Source organism: Suncus etruscus, chromosome 7 (assembly GCF_024139225.1).
Source record: "Suncus etruscus isolate mSunEtr1 chromosome 7, mSunEtr1.pri.cur, whole genome shotgun sequence".
NCBI lineage: Eukaryota > Metazoa > Chordata > Mammalia > Eulipotyphla > Soricidae > Suncus > Suncus etruscus.
In genome coordinates, this window is record NC_064854.1 from 53,510,043 (window position 1) to 53,528,346 (window position 18,304).

The 18,304-nt window shown below is 48.5% G+C and overlaps 1 protein-coding gene across 1 annotated transcript in view; it reads left to right on the forward strand.

Moving 5' to 3' along the window:
- The first annotated feature begins 3,236 nt into the window (after positions 1-3,236).
- NMNAT2 (nicotinamide nucleotide adenylyltransferase 2) overlaps positions 3,237-18,304 on the forward strand; it is a 53,056-nt gene continuing 37,988 nt past the window's right edge. The window contains exon 1 of the mRNA XM_049776575.1: positions 3,237-3,424. Within this exon, the coding sequence (XP_049632532.1) occupies positions 3,340-3,424 (85 nt within the window). The 5' untranslated portion in view covers positions 3,237-3,339. The remainder of the gene's footprint in view (positions 3,425-18,304) is intronic.

An 18,304-nucleotide genomic window follows, 5' to 3' on the forward strand; every position in this document is an offset into this window, starting at 1 on the left:
GGGGGACCATATGGGATGCCAGGAATCGAAATGGGGTCCTTTCTGGGTTGGCCATGTGCAAGGTAAATGCCCTACCGCTTTGCTGTCACTTTGGCCCTCATAAGTTTGAGTTTTGATGGAATTACAAAACTGGGAGGTGCAAGTAGAAGGTGATTAAGCCCATCTGTTTACTTATGGAGGTCATCGAGAAAATTTTCTTTCTTTTTTTTTTTGGGGGGGGGGGGGTCATACCTGGCAGTGATCAGGGGTTATTCCTGGCTCTATGCTCAGAAATTGCTCCTGGCAGGCTCAGGAGACCATATGGGATGCCGGGATTCAAACTACCGTCCTTCTGCATGCAAATCAAACACCTTACCTCCATGCTATCTCTCTGGTCTGAAAATTTTCTTCTTAAAACTTGGGAAACATGGGGCCAAGGGATAGGACAATGGAGAGGGCACTTGCCTTGCACACAGCCAACTCATGTTTGGTTGATCAAATTTGAGTGTCCTTACCACAATAGGGTCCCCTGAGCACCACTAGGAGTGCTTTCTGAGTGCAGAGCCAGGAGTGAGCCCTGAGCTTCGATGGGTATGGCATCCAAAAATTTCCATTTTTTTCGTGTGTGTGTGTGTGTGTGTGTGTGTGTGTGTGTGTGTGTGTGTGTGTGTACCCAACAATGCTCAGGGGTTACTCCTGGCTCTGCCCTCAGTAATTAATTAATCCTGGTAGTGCTTTGAGGATCTTGAAGTGTTATCATGAAATTTGCATAATCGGTCACACCAAGACCATCTTTAACAAAAGGAGATTTAAAGTTTTTTTGGGGTGTTTTTTTTGTTTGTTTGTTTGTTTTTGGTTTTTGGGCCACACCAGCAATGCTCAGGGGTTACTCCTGGCTGTCTGTTCAGAAATAGCTCCTGGCAGGCACGGGGGACCATATGGGACACTGGGATTCGAACCAACCACCTTTGGTCCTGGATTGGCTGCTTGCAAGGCAAACGCCGCTGTGCTATCTCTCCAGGCCCAGGAGATTTAAAGTTTTGTTTGTTTTTTGGGCCAGACCTGGTGGTGCTCAGTGCTTACTCCTGGCAGGCTTGGGGGACCTGGGTCAGCCATGTACAAGACAAATGCCCTGCCCATTATACTATCACCCTGGCCCCACGATTTACTTATTTAACATCAAGACACAACAACTAGGCAATCATCTGAAATTACAGTCCCTAATTGGAACCCAGAGCACTTTTTTGAGCACCTGGCAGTATTCAGGGCTTACTCTTGGCTCTACACTTAGTAATTACACCTGACGATCAATCCTGGTTCAGCCTTATATAAGGCAAGTGCCCTACACATTATTATATTTTGACCTCAAGGCACTTTTTTTTGTTTTATTTTTTGGGCCTCACCCAGTGGCGCTCAGGGGTTACTCCTGGCCCTACATCCAGAAATCACTCCTGGCAGGCTTAGGGGACTGTACGGGGGTGCCGGGAATTGAACTCGGATTGGTCCTGGATGGCTATTTGCAAGGCAAACACCCTAGGCAATCGCTCTGCCCCCCCCATGCATTTTTTATATAGGGGGTAAATTGAGGCAAGAGGGGCACATTCAGACTTAGAGAGGGGCCTTTGTTGCTGGGAATCCTGTGGTCCATGCATTCTGCTTTAGATCCTGTAAAGATATTTACTAATTCGGGGGCTGCAGAAATAGTACAGCAGGTAGGCTATTTGCCTTGCATGCAGTCAACCCAGTTTTGATCCTTGGCATTCTATCTGGTTCCCTAAGCACTGCCAGGAGTGATTCCTGAATACAGTCAGGAGTCAGCCCTAAGCTGGTATGAGCATAAGCTGGTATGACTCCCAAACAAAATAAAAATCCTAATATAAAATAATGCATAATGGGGCCAGAGTACAGAGGGGAGAGTGTTTGCCTTGCACGTGGCTGACCTGGTTTGATGCCTGACATTCCAGAGTCCCCTGAGCACCCCCAGGAGTGATCCCTGAGGGCAGAGCCAGGAGTAACCTCTGAGCATTGCCAGATGTGTTTCCCCCCAGATAAAAACAGTTATTAATTTACTAGTTGTTCCAGGCGTGACCATCCTCTTCTTGCTAATGTAACAGGTGTGTCTGGGTGGGTGTGCCTTGGATTTCTGTCCCATCCCCAGAAGCAAGCACTACCCACCTCTGGCTGCCTTCCTGGCCACTGTCTCTGGTTTTTACTCATGTTTTAAATCTTCCATCACTACCACAAAACATCAAGATAAGACATCTCATTCAGAGGGCCCGGGAAAAGCAGAGCCCAGACTGTTTTAACTTTTACGGAGCATGATGGGGCCAGGGTTCAAGTCTAGCCTGTGCTCCTGTCATTGAAAACTCTCTCCAGCTGTTTTTTCTTCTCCTCTTGCACTGAGATTTTAGTTCCTGGCGATGAGACCTCAGTTTGCTAGTATTGCAGCTGTCTGGGGAGTGAACCCAGGTTTCAAGAAGCCAAGACATGCACTTTGTCGTGGACACATACCCCCAGCCTGTTATTGGCGAATGTTTGCTCCAATCTGATAACTCATCTTATTCTTTTAACTTCTTCTTTTGGGGTGGGTGGGGTAATTATTCTTTGCAGGCCTCAGGGGGACCCTATCCCTGTGCGGTGCCTGGCATTGAGCCTGGCTCTGCCTTGTGTAAGGATTCCCGGTTGCACCATCCCTCCTGTTCTCCTCCCTGTTTTCCTCCTCTGGCAGCATCACTGGAGACCAGGGCCAAGGACCAGTGTGGGAAACTGGAAAGGACCCCTTTTTTTCTGCAACCCCTACTTCAAGGTCCATACTCCATGAACGCCTTTGAAAACGACTGAAGAGAAAAGGCAGGAAGGAAAATTGAGCCAAACAAAGGCCGAGTCTTCCTTAAACAGCTGAGGCAGCCAGGCCTAGAACTAGAGGCTTTGGGGGCTGCAGATGGGGGCGAAAGGAAGGGGGGATGCAAGCCCGGGAAGAGGCGGGATGGATGGATGATGGGGCACGGCCTGCATCTGGGCCCCAAGTTCCGTGCATCCCAGGTAAACGCAGGAAAGGGGTACACGAGGAGGGGCGTGGAGCTAGGCGGGGGGAGAGTCGGCGAGCTGGGGGTGCGCGGGGCATGGCCGGAAGCCGGAGGGGGGCGCAGGGAGGCGCGCACAAAGCGGCCGGTGCTTGCCTAGCCGGAGCCGGAGCCGCAAGCGTTAAGGGGCGGCGGCGGCGGCGGGTGACGCGTCGGTGCGTGCGGAGCGGCTCCGGGGGCCCTTGGCGTCCGCCGCCCGAGCCTCGCCGAGCCTCGCCGCCCGTCCCCGCTGCCGCCGCGCCGAGCTCCGGAGCGGGAGGCGCCCCCGGGCCGCACCATGACGGAGACCACCAAGACGCACGTGATCCTGCTGGCCTGCGGCAGCTTCAACCCCATCACCAAGGGCCACATCCACATGTTCGGTGGGTGCGTGCGTGGGGCGCGCCTGGGCGGGGGAGGGGAAGGGAGAGGGACGCGGTCCAGCGCCCTTGGCTAGTGGCGCTCGCTCCGGCTCCCGGAGGGCGCAGGGGCCAAGTCACGGGCCGCGGGGCGCGCGCGAGGTGCCCCTTCCCCGACCCACCCCAAGGCTGGGGCGAGTGCGGGGCGGTGGTGGGGCGCTGGGGGCCGCCCAGGGGCGATGCTGGGCGAGGCGGAGGCTGGAAGGGATGGGGGAGCGGACTTGGACCCCCCAGAAGGGGAAGGGGCACAGATGCGGGGTGCGGGGTGGATGCGGCCGGGGCGTGCGCGTGTGCGCCAGAAAACAGACACAGGTACCGAGATGGAGAGGAAGGAGGAGGAGGAAGTGGGGGAGGAGGAAGGGTGAGCGCCCGACGCTCGATTGGGAGGGGGTACTTGTTTCCAGGGTCTTTGAGGGCCTGAGAGAGCAAGGCCCGGGGTCCCGGGGGTTGGGGGGTCAGTCCGGGCCTCAGGTTTGAGGTTCTGCAGAATACCAGCCCTTGTGTAAACTGGAAGACCCAGAGGCCGGAGAGGGCGGGGTGGGGGACACTTGAATCAGGAATTCAGAAGAAATCAGAATTTGGGGGGCGGATAAGGGGAAATGTGGGGAGAACCGGAAACCGGGGACTGAGCCAGAGAAGCACCGCAGGCGGGGGTGGGGTGGGGTGTCCAGTCTCCGCGCGCGACGCTGTCCAAAGGAGGTGGTGCTGAAACGCAGGCCAGGCGCTGAGCTGCGGCCACTCGGCTGTGCCCGAGCTAAGTACACCCATGAGCCACGTCTTAGCCCCGAATCCCTAATCCGACACACTGTCGTCAACGACAAATAGGCCTCTCGTGACCTACAGTCGCGCGAACTGGGCCCACTTTAGCTGAAGTCCTTTTGCAAAGATCCTGGGGCTACGTTGGGCAGCTCGGAGAGGCCCCTTGGGACCAGCCAAGTGGAGAACCTAGAAGTCATCATCCCCCTTAGCATGGCTTCAGTTCTTAAGTGTCTTATTAGATGCCAACCCCAGCCTGGCCTCCCTAGTAACCAACTTTTGTTCCAGCATCAGCCGTGGGTATTTCGTAGGGGAGAGTCTTGCATTCAGGGTTTGGGTGTGTGAAATCCTGCTTTCACTTGTTTTTATTTGGGGGCCACACCCAGCGGTACTCAGGGCTGATTCTTGCCTCTGCACTCAAGGGTCACTCCTGGTTGTGTTTGGAGGACCTTATGGGATGTCAGGGATCCAACCAGGGCATAAGGCATGCATCCTTCTTGTGTTATTTTCTCTTTCTTTTCATCCTGCTTTGCCATTCCTCTTTGCCTTATGCGCACCTCATGTGCTCTTACTGTTCAGGGGTTCCCTCTGCGACTCCTGGGCTCTGAAATCTTTGGGAAACCTGCAGACATTCCTTTCGGGCACTCAGAATGCAGTTACCCCAGCTTGCTCGGGAATTTTAGGAAAGAGACATACTTAGGTAGAGAGTCAATCTAGTCTTGCAGCTAAAGAGAGATTGGGGACAGTGTTTGAGAAGAAACTATGGGAAATAAGATACAGGTTTCAGAAAGGCAAATTACACTTAGATTTTAAATTTTTTAAAATAGATTTTATTTTTAAAATAGATTTTAAAAATAGACCTTTTGAGAGACTCTGCATGTTGAAGGGTTTCTTTTGTTTTGATTTGGGGGTTACGCTAGTGGTTTCTCAGGGCTTACTTCTGCCTCTGCACTCAGGAATCATGCCTGGTGGGCTCAGAGGACCATATGAGATGCCATATTGAACCTGTTGGGCTATTGCTCTGGCCCCGACTGTAATGTTGGACAGAAGGTCTAGAGGTGATGATCTCACATCTCAAAGAACCTTCGGGGGGTTGGAGAGGTGGCACAGACATTTACCTTGTATGCACTAATCTAGGACGGACCATGGTTCGATCCCCTGGCATCCCATATGGTCCTCCAAACGGGCGATTTCTGAGCACATAGCCAGGAGTAACTCCTGAGCATCAGGAGTGTGTGGCTCATAAACCAAAAAGAAAGGAAGGAAGGAAGGAAGGAAGGAAGGAAGGAGAGAGAGAGAGAAAGAAAGAAAGAAAGAAAGAAAGAAAGAAAGAAAGAAAGAAAGAAAGAAAGAAGAAAAAGAAAAGGAAGAAGAACCTTAGTGTGTGGCTCATAAACCAAAAAGAAAGAAGAAAAGAGAAAGAAAGGAAGAAAGAAAGGAAGAAAGAAAGAAAGAAAGAAAGAAAGAAAGAAAGAAAGAAAGAAAGAAAGAAAGAAAGAAAGAAAAAGAAAAGGAAGAAGAACCTTATGGGAGAACATGGCAGACTGAGCATCAGGAGTGTGTGGCTCATAAACCAAAAAGAAAGAAAGAAAGAAAGAAAGAAAGAAAGAAAGAAAGAAAGAAAGAAAGAAAGAAAGAAAGAAAGAAAGAAAGAAGGAAGGAAGGAAGGAAGGAAGGAAGGAAGGAAGGAAGGAAGGAAGGAAGGAAGGAAGGAAGGAAAAGAAAAAGAAGAAGAACCTTATGGGAGAACATGGCAGAGGGAAAACAGGAGGAACTTGATGAAGGTACAGCAGGGAAGGTTTTGTTTTGCAAACCGAGTTCAATCCTTAGCACCCCATGGGGTCACCTAAGCACCTTCAGAAGTAATTCCAGAAGTTAGCCCTGAGTATCACTGGAGGTAGCCTAAAAGACCCAAAAAATCTAAAAATGAGAACACTAAGTGCTCATACTTTGGGGTCCAGAGAGTTATCACAAGGTCAGGACTCAGTCCCCAGCACCACCTGGGCTCCCTGAGCATTGCTGGGTGGCTCTAGGTCCCCTGGAGTATTGCTTGGAAGGATCTTGTTCCTCATAAAAGAAAAATGAAACAACCGCAACTCTTCATCAGTTGTCTTGTGAAGGAATCCTATTTTTTGGATGGTCCACCTTCAGCAGTGCTCAGGGCTCACTCCTAGCTCTGTGCTCAGTAATCACTCCTGGTGCTCAAGGGAAGTTATCAGTACCAGGGATTGAACCTTAGCTCGGTACAAGACAAGCACCCGATCATTCTACTATCACTTTGGCCTCTACTCTTCTGACTCTGTAATTCCACGAACTCTATTTCTTCGATGATACATTAACAGAGATTAGAGTGAAATTGGCCATCAACTAAATGAGATTTCTGAGTATGCATTTCCTTCGATGTCATTTCAATTTCCATGATGGCCACTAAACGTTTTCTTTTCAAATACTTTTTAAAAATATACCCAACAATAACAAAATAATGCAGTTAACTCGTCAAACATCATTTGTTGGAGGGGTGCTGAAGAGATAGTACAGTGGGGAGAGTGCTAGCTTGTAGACAGCTGGCCCTGGTTCAATCTCCAACTCCCAGCTGGTTCCTGAAGCCCAGCAGGAGTGACCCTTGGGCACAGGCCAGGAGCCCTGAATAGATTTAGGGATGCTCCCACTAAAAAATTATAGAACAGGATAAACATTACTTCTATCTTTAGAAATTGGAAATATTAATTTTTGTGTTAAGAGACACTTGATATATATATATATATATATATATATATATATATAACAAATGTTTTCAGAAATGAATAATAGTTTTTTGGCAAAGTTAGCTCATAAACTGCTACTGCTGTTTTAGTCCATGAATATGCCTTATTCCGTAAGAAAGTGTGATGTTGGCAGGTTTTCTTTTTCTTTTTCTTCTTCTTTTTTTTGTTTTTGTTTTTGTTCTTTTTTGTTTTTGTTTTTGGGCCACACCCAGTAACTCTCAGGAGTTACTCTTGGCTATGTGCTCAAAAATCGCTCCTGGCTTGGGGGGCCATATGGGATGCAAGGGGATAGAACCCTGGTCCGTCCTAGGTCAGCCACGTGCAAGGCAAACGCCCTACCACTGTGTCACCGCTCCAGGCCCAGACTTTATTTTCTTTTTTTTTTCTCCCTCCCTCCCTCCCTCCCCAGACTTTATTTTCTTAACCTGTGTTTAATTGAATGCATACAGATTTTATTTCAGAGGCAGGCGCCAATATTATAGTGAGTAGGGCACTTGCCTTGTATGCGACCTACCTGGATTTGATCCCTGGCATCCCAGATGGTCTCCCAAGTATGAGCAGAAGTGATCCCTGAGCATTGCCAGATGTGGAAAAAAAAAAGTCCAGGATTTGATTTCTATGTTCTGATTTCCCAAGGGTGAATGCTTTTCCTGCCATCAGCAACTTCCAGGGTATTCTTAGAATGTGGCCACCTTATTTGAGAAGCTTTAAACTGAGCACCATCAAACTATCATCGTTGGGGTTGACTCCAAAAAGTTGTTTATTTGTTTTGTCTTGGGGGCCACACCTGGCTGTACTCAGATTACTCCTAGCTTTCGCTCAGGAATTACTCTTGGCTGTGTTTGAGGGATCCTATGGGATGCTAGGGATGAACTCAGTTGACCACATCCAAGTCCAGCGCGCGCACACACACACACACATATGTATTAATTGTTCGGCTCAACTCTTTTTTTTTTTTTTTTTTTTTTTTTTTTGGTTTTTGGGCCACACCCGTTTGACGCTCAGGGGTTACTCCTGGCTATGTGCTCAGAAATCGCCCCTGGCTTGGGGGGACCATATGGGACGCCGGGGGATCGAACCGAGGTCCTTCCTTGGCTAGCGCTTGCAAGGCAGACACCTTACCTCCAGCGCCACCTACCCGGCCCCTCGGCTCAACTCTTAAGTTCTTGTAGTTCTGGACATACCCAGGTCACAGGAGGAGCCTGGAGATGACCCTGGAAGTTTGGCGTGCAGTTCGGCTTCCTCTTCTACTTCCTTTTCTCTCTCACCACTAGCTGGCACCTACTTAGGCACCAGATGGTTTACAAACTTGGTTTGGGGGCCACACCCAGCAATGTTTAGGCCTTACTCCTGTTGGTGCTGGGGTGTATCCTGGTATCCTGGGGGTCTCTTGGGGGTGCCAGGGATCAAACCCTGTTTAACTACATGCAAGACAAGTACCCTCCCCGCTGTGCTATTGCTTTTTTCCCCCTTCAGTCTTATGTCCAGTCGCTTGGGTTAGATTGTTGTAGAGCAGATGAATGTGGGGTGCAGGAGGATTATCTGACCCAAATTCTCAGAACTTTGTTCCTAGAAGCTTCAGTGACTCCTTTCAAACCCCTTTGCTGTTTGCTGGCAATTACACCTTTTTGTTTTTGTTTGTTTGTTTTGGGGCCACACCCTGTGGCACTCAGGGGTTACTCCTGGCTCTGTGCTCAGAAATCGCCCCTGGCAGGCTCGGGGGGACCATATGGGATGTCAGGAATTGAACCCGTATCCGTCCCAGGTTGGCCACATGTAAGGCAAACGCCTTACCACTGTGCTATTGCTCCGGCGGCCCCAAATTTCTTTTTTGTTGGTAGCTTGCTTGCTGACTGCACTGTGTCTGGTTCCCTTTGCCCAGCACGATGCAGGGGAGCTTCTCCCCAGATGAAGAGAACAAAGCAGTTAGAGCTAGTGCCCTAAAGCCAGGAAGGAGTTCAGAGCCGCCCTGCCCCCGCCCTTTCCAGGCCTGGAAGGATGAGCACCAAGGCCAGAGTCCCCCTCGTGGAAAGGACGGGAATTGCAGGACAGTCTGGGACTAGCTGCCCAGTCAGCCAACTGGGTGGTGGTGGTGGGGTGCCAAAGAGATCAGACAACCCCCCAGCCCTTTCGGGGCCCCTTGAGAGGGATGTGCCCTGCACACCAACTTTGATTAGGAGTTGTTCCCTTGAATAGGAGCCCCTGTTTTAGTTTTTGGCTTCTGCCTCTCAAACAGAGGCCACTCAGCCAGCCAGACTTAGGAGTTTCAAACTCTGTGTGTGTGTGTGTGTGTGTGTGTGTGTGTGTGTGTGTGTGTGTGTGTGCGCGCGTGCGTGCGTGCGCGCGCAGGTTTCTGTGTTTGTTTCTGTGGTATCTCCTCCGGTTTCCTGTGTTGCCCTTGGGAAAGATGGTGAGGCTCGTGGGGGTGTGTGGAGGTAAGGCCTATGCACACAGGCTGGCTGGGCTCTGAGTTCACAATGTTCAGGGAGTTCAAACCCACAGAACCAACAGCGCTGTGCTTGAGGTATGTGTGTGGCACATGGGTGGAACTTGGGACCTTGCATTTGTCAGAAAAGTGCCCTTTTTTTTTGTTTTTTGGGGCCACACCCGTTTGATGCTCAGGGGTTACTCATGGCTAAGCGCTCAGAAATTGCTCCTGGCTTGGGGGGACCATATGGGACGCCGGGGGATCGAACCGCGGTCGCGATCTTTCCTTGGCTAGCGCTTGCAAGGCAGACACCTCACCTCTAGCGCCACCTCGCCGGCCCCCCAAGTGCCTTTTTAATTCATCTTGAACCATACCCTGGACTGCCTGAAATAAGAAAGGTTTTCATCTTTCTTTCTTTCTTTCTTTCTTTCTTCTTTCTTTCTTTCTTTCTTTCTTTCTTTCTTTCTTTCTTTCTTTCTTTCTTTCTTTCTTTCTTTCTTTCTTTCTTTCTTTCTTTCTTTCTTTCTTTCTTTCTTTCTTTTTTTGTCTCTCTCTCTCTCTCTCTCTCTCTCTCTCTCTCTCTCTCCCTCCCTCCCTCCCTCCCTCCCTCCCTCCCTCCCTCCTTCCTTCCTTCCTTCCTTTTCTTTCTTTTTTTTTGGGTCATACCCAGCAGTGCTAGGGGTTTACTCCTGTCCCTGTCCAATAATCTTTCCTGGTGATGCTTTTGGGGACCAGATGGGGTGACAGAGGTTTAACATGGGTCAGCCCGCATGCAAGGCAAGTACCACCTGTACTATCTCTTTGACTCCAGTCATTTTGGAGGGGGCAGTGCCCATGGCTTACTCCTGGCTCTGTTCCCAGGGGTCACTCCTGGTAATACTCAGAGGATCATATGGGGTACCTGGGATTAAACCTAGGTAGTGCCTGCAAGACTGATAGCATACCATACCTGCTGTGCTATCTCTCCAGCCCCAATGCTTTAATCTTTAATGTTTTTCTCATTCCTCATCTTGCTATACCCCTAGAGTCAGGGTGAGGTATCCTTGTTCATGGAATTTAAGATTAAACTTCAGCAATAACAATTGGTGTTTCTCTTGAAATATTTGTGTGCCGATAAATATTTCACAGCTTGTTCTGTGGAAACGGAAGATCTTGCCAACAAGCTTGTTTTGAAATTTCAAGTTGTCACCCAGTATAAATTCAAATGAAGACAAAATATGGTCTGCACCATAAATGCTTCATTTACCACAACCCAATCTTGTTAAGCACAGTTTCTAAATTGTTTACTTGGTCTGCCCCAGAGAATGAAAAGTTAGATTGTGAATAGGTTTTCTGGAACCTTCTGAAATGTTGATGGCAAAGAGAAATAATACCTCCATTTCCTGTGGCTTCCTTCTTCCCGAGAAAGAAAGATGCTGAATTGATCTTTTTGTTGTTGTTGTTGTTGTTGTTTTTGGGTCACACCTGGTAGCACTCGGGGGTTACTCCTGGCTCTACGCTCAGAAATTGCTCCTGGCAGGCTCTGGACCATATGGGAAGCCGAGATTCGAACCACTGTCCTGCATGCAAGGCAAACATCCTACTTCCATGCTATCTCTCTGGCCCATGAATTGCTCTTATTTTGAGGGGGTAATGTGTGTTTGGGCCACAATTGATGGCACAAATCAATCCCCCTTCTCAGAAGCAAGACAAATGCTGTAACCCTTGAACTATCTGTCCAGCTTCAAATTACTCTTTTTTTTTTTTTTTTTTTTTGGTTTTTGGGTCACACCGGCAGTGCTCAGGGGTTACTTCCTGGCTCTATACTCAGAAATTGCCCCTGGCAGGCACAGGGGACCATATGGGATGCCAGGATTCAAACCGTCCTTTTGCATGAAAGGCAAATGCCTTACCTCCATGCCATCTCTCCGGTCCTTCAAATTACTCTTGATCACTCCTGACCATGCTTGAGGGACCATATAGGGTGCTGAGATCAAAGCCATACATGGCGAGCACCATACCTCCTATAGCATCTCTCCAGCCCCCATTGTTTGCTTTGCTTTTCTGCTTGTCCCTTTCTTTGGTGGCTGTTGTGATGAACCAGTATCATGGGTGGGTCCCACACAATTGGTTTTTTGGGGTTCCCCAAACTCACTGATGCAGCAGTCACTGAGCTTTTCCTGAGCCTCTGGACATCATCATCATTATCATCATTATTATTTTATTTGGTTTTGGTCACACCCAGCAGTGCTCAGGGGTTACTCTTGGCAGGCTGGGGGACCATATGGATGGAACTCAGATAGGTGGTGAGCAAGGCAAGCTCCATCCCTTCTGTGCTATCTCTCCAGCCCCTCTTTAAAAGTTAAATTGGAAGAATTAGCACTTTGGTGGCACCTTTGTCACTTGCTGGCCGATTGGCACCTTTTCCCCTTGCTAGGAACTTGTGTCTCTGAGAACGTTTAGCACATGGAGCTCTGGAGCTATTTCCATCCTCACTCCTGTTTCTGTCGTCATTTCCGGCCAGCAGTCATGTGTTCTTTTTCTTCTTTTTGTGTTTGTTTTGGGGGCCACACTCAGTAATGCTCAAAGCTTACTCCTGCCTCTGTGCTCAGGGATCTCTATCTGGCTCTTATATTTGTGCTCATTGAGCAGCAGAATGAGAAGCTTTGATGGGGTCCCAATTCTCAATGTCTTTGATGAGCCCTCCCAAGTGGGAGGTGTTTTCTTTCATGTCCCCGTACCCTGTACCCTGAGCAGGAGATGGAACATGGAATATAGGTATTTGGCTCTATTTGGGGAACAAGATGAGTATCTGTAGTGCCTTGAAATTAATTCTTTTTCTTTTTTTGGAGGGGGGGTCACACCTGGTAATACTCAGGGGTTACTCCTGGCTATGCGCTCAGAAATTGCTCCTGGCTTTGGGGGACCATATGGGATACCAGGGGATTGAATCCAGGTCCGTCCTGGGTCAGCCGCGTGCAAATGCCCTACCACTGCGTCATTGCTCCGGCCCCTGAAATTCTGAGCTACTTTCCTGACCCAACATTCACCCTTGCTGGAAAATAAAAATAAAATTCTCCTCCGTTCCCCTGATGGCTTTCAGTAAAGCTGCATTTAGTCAGCTCTTCAGCATCCCGCTCTTGCGCTTTTTGTCATCATTTGCATTTAAAATGCAGTGAATCAGGATCTCTGGTGGAACCCCAAGGGGACCGTCCAACTTTCTTGATTTACCCAGAAAATCCTCCCAGCTCGGACTCTTCATAAAGAGACAACAGTGGAATTGGCTTTTTCCAGACCTGCTGCCTGGTTCAGATCTGTTCTTGGTGGATCCTTTTTGTTTGCTTTGTTTTGGAGTCATACCCAGATGTGCTCAAGGTTGACTCCTGCTTCTATGTTCAGGTATCACTTCTGATGGGGCTCAACATCTGTGAGATGTTGAGTTTCGAACCTGGATCAGCAGTGGACAAGGCAAACACCCTCCCTGCTGTGCTATTGCTCTGGTCCCTGTTGGTGGATTCTTTTGTGGCTTTGAAGCAGATGATGGGAAGGCGGGAATTGGGGTCTCCTCTGCCTCAGCTTTTTTTCTTTTTCAGGCTCCGTCCTCTTCCCCCCACACCTGCATTGGCAAGGAAGTTCTTTTTAGATGCAAATCAGGGAGCCACAGTCTGTGGTGGTGACTGTATTCATTCTCTTTGTCCTTTAAAGAAATGCAGCCCAGAGCTGCTTCGGTCCAGAAAAGGAAAGAAAGGCAGAGAGGGGGACTGAGAGAATGAGAGCCCCCACAGTCTTAATTGCAGGGGAGCTTTGGGGGCTTCAGCAATAAAAATAAGGAGGCTGAGGGTCAGAGGGATGGGACATCAGGGTGGGCTCTTGCCTTGTACGCGGCTGAACTGGGTTTGATCCTCAACTTGCTATATGGTTCCTGAGCACTGCCAGGAGTGATTCCTGAGTGCAGAACTAAGTGTAAATACACCCTGACCACTGCCAAGTGTGGTCCCTTCATACCCCATAAAAACAAAACAAAACAAACGAAAAAAAACTAACTAAAAACAAATGAAATAAGGAAAAAGAGAAAAAAAGGGTCCCGACTTTGAGCTAAGTGGGTCTAAGCTGCCTTTTATACTCTTGCACCCCACAGACATCTGCCAAAGATCTTTAGGAGGAAAAAGAAAGTTTAGGGCCTTGTTCTGGAATTAAAGACCCTCTTCTGGGCTTAGGAACCCTCTTCCAGGTTTAAGGACATCCATCTGGATTTGGGGACCTTCTGCCCGGTTTAGAAACCCTCTTCTGAGCAGGAATGTCCCTACTGCCCTCTTCCTCTCTCCAGCACTCAGTGCCCACCCACATCCCCTACCACCATCTTCCTGCCTGACTTTTTTTTTTTTTGGGGGGGGGCCACAGCCGTTTGATGCTCAGGGGTTACTCCTGGCTAAGCACTCAGAAATTGCCCTTGGCTTGGGGGGACTATATGGGATTGAACCGAGGTCCTTCCTTGGCTAGCGCTTGCAAGGCAGACACCTTATCTCTAGTGCCACCTCGTCGGCCCCCTGACTTTTTTTAATACATTTTTTTTTTTTTTTGGTTTTTGGGCCACACCCATTTGACACTCAGGGGTTACTCCTGGCTGTGCGCTCAGAAATCGCCCCTGGCTTGGGGGGACCATATGGGACGCCGGGGGATCGAACCGTGGTCTGTCCTATGCTAGCGCTTGCAAGGCAGACACCTTACCTCTAGCGCCACCTTCCCGGCCCCACATTTATTTTTCTTGAACTTCTGTTTAAGTTTCTGTTAATGGGAGGGTCTCAGGCATCACCCCACTGTCCCACCAGTGACTCCCTCAACCCATCTTCCTCCCCTTGTTTCTTTCCTCCCCCCACCACAGATCTTCCCTGAAGACCAGTTCTTTTTTTCTCCCAGTTCCTAAAGACCAGTTCTTGGTTTCTATTGCCTTGGGCATTTGGTATTCCCGTATCTTGCTGCTTTATTTTCCGCCCTTGAGACCATTTTGTGTTGTCCTTCAACTCACTCACTTCACTCAGCGTGACACTGTCCAGACCCAGCCACAGGGCTGCAGATGGCATCACCTCACCTTCCCTTAAAGACCAGAGCTAGTCCATTGTTTTTTTCTTCTTTCTTTCTTTCTTTCTTTCTTTCTTCTTTCTTTCTTTCTTTCTTTCTTTCTTTCTTTCTTTCTTTCTTTCTTTCTTTCTTTCTTTCTTTCTTTCTTTCTTTCTTTCTTTCTTTCTTTCTTTCTTTCTTTCTTTCTTTCTCTCTTTCTCTCTCTCTCTCTTTCTCTCTCTCTCTTTCTCTCTCTCTCTTTCTCTCTCTCTCCCTCCCTCCCTCTCTCTCTCTTTCTCTCTCTTTCTTTCTTTCTTTCTTTCTTTCTTTCTTTCTTTCTTTCTGTCTTTCTTTCTTTCTTTCTTTCTTTCTTTCTTTCTTTCTTTCTTTCTTTCTTTCTTTCTTTCTTTCTTTCTTTCTCTTCCTTCCTTCCTTCCTTCTTTCCTTCTTTCTCCCCTCCCTCCCTCCCTCCCTCCCTCCCTCCCTCCCTCCCTCCCTCCCTTCCTTCCTTCCTTCCTTCCTTCCTGCCTTCCTTCCTTCCTTCCTTCCTTCCTTCCTTCCTTCCCTCCTTCCTTCCTTTTTTTCCCCCCACACCCACAGCACTTGAGTTACTCCTGGTTCTGTGCTCAGAAATTAATCCCAGAAAGTTCAGGGGACCATATGGGAACTCAGGAGGCTATATGGGATACCAGGGATCAAACCTGGGTTAGCCATATACAAGGCAAACTCCCTACCTGCTATGCTGTCACTCCAGACCCATCCATTGTGTTTATTTTATTTTATTTTTTTGGCCACACCCATTTGATGCTCAGGGGTTACTCCTGGCTAAGTGCTCAGAAATTGCCCCTGGCTTGGGGGGACCATATGGGATGCTGGGGGATCGAACCGCCGTCCTTCCTTGGCTAGCACTTGCAAAGCAGACACCTTACCTCTAGCGCCATCTCTCCGGCCCCGTGTTTATTTTTTTTAAATATATAACTAATTTATTTAAGCATCGTGGTTACAAAATTGTTCATGGTTGAGTTTCAGTCATAGAATGTACACCACCCTTCACCAGTGCACATTTCCTGCTACCAATGTCCCCAGTTTCACTTCTATCCATTCTCCCTTTCTTCCTCTGGGGCAGGCATTTTAATTCTCTCTCTCTTCTCTCTTTTTCTCTCTCTTCCTCCTCCCCTGTCTCATTTTTTTTTGACACTGTGCTTTGTACTATTGCTAAAGAAGGAGTACCATGCATATCACTTTATCCTCTTTCAGCCCCCAGTTCTTTTCCAGAGTCCAGTTACAACTCTCATTGTCACAGTGGACCATTCACTACCCTAACTGTATTCTCCACTTTTTGTGGCAAGTTTCCTACCATGAACTCGTCCTCCTTATCTTCATTCTGTTGTCTCTGGATATTATTACCATACTAACTTTTATTTATTTAGTTATTTATTTTATTTACTTATTTATTGGCCACACCTAGCGCCACTTGGGTTTCTCCTGACGCTGTACTCAGAAATCACTCATGGCAGGCTCTGGGATGCCAGAAATCGAACCCAGGTCTGTGCTGGGCTGGCCACCTGCAAGGCAAATGCACTATCACTGTTCTATCTCTTCAGTCCCTATTTTTAATTTTTTTGTGTGGTTTTTGGGTCACACCAGGCAGTGCTCAGGGGTTACTCCTGGCTCCATGCTCAGAAATTGCTCCTGGCAGGCACAGAGGAACATATGGGATGCTGGGATTCTAACTGATGACCTTCTGCATGAAAGGCAAATGCCTTACCTCCATACTATCTCTCCGGCCCCGCTATTTTTAATTTTTAAAATTTTGTTTTTGGGTCACACCTGGTGGGACTCAAGGATTACTTCTGGCTCTGAGTTCAGAAGTTACTCATGGCAGGCTTGGGGGACTGTATGGAAAGCTGGGGATTGAATCCCCATCAGCTGCATGCAGAGCAAACACCCTATTTGCTGTGCTTTTGTTCTAGCCCAAATATTTATTTTTCTTATATCCCACAATACATTGGGTTTCTTAATAAGATACCATCTCACACCAGTGAACACAGTGGGGAGGGCTCTGGCTTTGCATGCAGCCGGCCCCAGTTCAGTCCTCAGAATCCCATAAGGTTTCCTGAGCATCACCAGGAATGATTCCTGAGTGCAGAGCCAGGAGTAAGTAACCCCTGAACACTTCTGGTTGTGGCCCTAAAACAAACCAACATAAAAGTTCCATAAATGAATGTACAGGGGTCTACAAGACTGAGCAGATTTCCTGGAAGCTTAAGGAAAACAGAGAATGATGAGACCAGGAAGATTTTCCTCGTTCTGAACTGAGCATGAGATATCAGTGGTGATGATTTACAAAAGGAACAGAGAGGACAGTTTTCTCCACATTAAGCCTCTGTTCAGCCCGTGGCCTGGTCATTCGGTGCTTAGTTCAAGCTCTGGCAGAACATCCAAGTACAATTAGGAAAAAAAAAATTCCATAAGGGACCAAAATAGTGCCTGGTGTTCCAGTGGCACTGCTTTCTAATGGTTCAGTGAGATTAAGACATAAAAGTTTTAAAAATCTGATGCTGGAGAGATAACACAACGGGGAGGGCGCTGGCCTTGCATGTGGCCAACAGGGTTCGATCTCTGGCACCCCATAAGGTCCCCTGAGCCTCATGAGTTGTGATCTCAAAGCAAAGAGGTCAGAGTAACCCCTGAGCATGGCCAGGTATGGCCTCTGAGCAAAAGAAAACAATAACAAAAGTCCTTTGCTCTAATGTGAGTGAGCCTCTATTGAACGTCTGAGATGGACACAGCCACAGCCCAGTGGAAGATCTGTCGCTGGGACTTTTTGCCTAGAGTGTTCATCCACTGCAGAATCTACCCCTTTATCTTCCCCATGAGTCTCCCTGGGCGTGGTCAGGACAAGCTCGCTCTGATGGTGACATGGATGGTAGCAGACACGGTTTTCCCAGCTTCCTCCCTGCGTGTCTGTGCGTCTCTTCCTTTCGTATTCCCCTCCCCTGTGAACCTCTTCTGGACTTTCTTCTGTATTGGGATGCTTGTTTTTTTTTTGGGGGGGTGGTGGTGATGGGTATGGCTGGCCGTGCTCTGAATCTATGTCCCTCTCATCCCCTTCTGGGGGTTCTGTTTCTTTGGTTTTTGTTTAATTTTTTTTGTTTTGCTTTATTATTTTTTGTGTGTGTGTGTGGTTTTTGGATCACACCCAGCAGTGCTTAGGGGTTATTACTGGCTCCAGGCTCAGAAATTGCTCCTGGCAGGCACGGGGGACCATATAGGATGCCCGGATTCGAACCGATGACCTCCTGTATGAAAGGCAAACGCCTTACCTCCATGCTATCTCTCCGGCCCCTGTTTTGTTATTTTTGAGCCACTCCTGGCAGCTTTCAGAGGTTACTCCTGACTCTGTGCTCAGAAATCACTCCTGGCAGGCTCGGGGGACTATACAGAATGCTGGAGATAGAACCCAGGTCAGCTGCATGCAAGGCAAAAAGGCCTTTCCTGCTGTGCTACCACTCTGGCCCCTGTTTTGGTTAGATTTTTGGCTCACAACCAATGATCCTCAGGGCTTACTTTTGTTTCTAGGTTCAGGAATTCATGGCTCAGGGGAATCCTGAGAATCAAACCCGGGTTGGCCTTGTGCAAGCACCCTCCCTGCTGTCTTATCACCCCTGCCCATGTCCTCTGGGATCTTTCAAACAGGACCTTGCCTCCTCCCCTGGAGCCTCTCTGGGCGCTGTGGATCTTTTTAGTGGAAGTTTCAGTAAACAGGGTAGGATCCACATGCCTACAAGGTACAGGAGGCAGAGCTAAATTCTCCACTACACCCAGTCCCCAGGTAAGATCCCTGATCCCATGCTG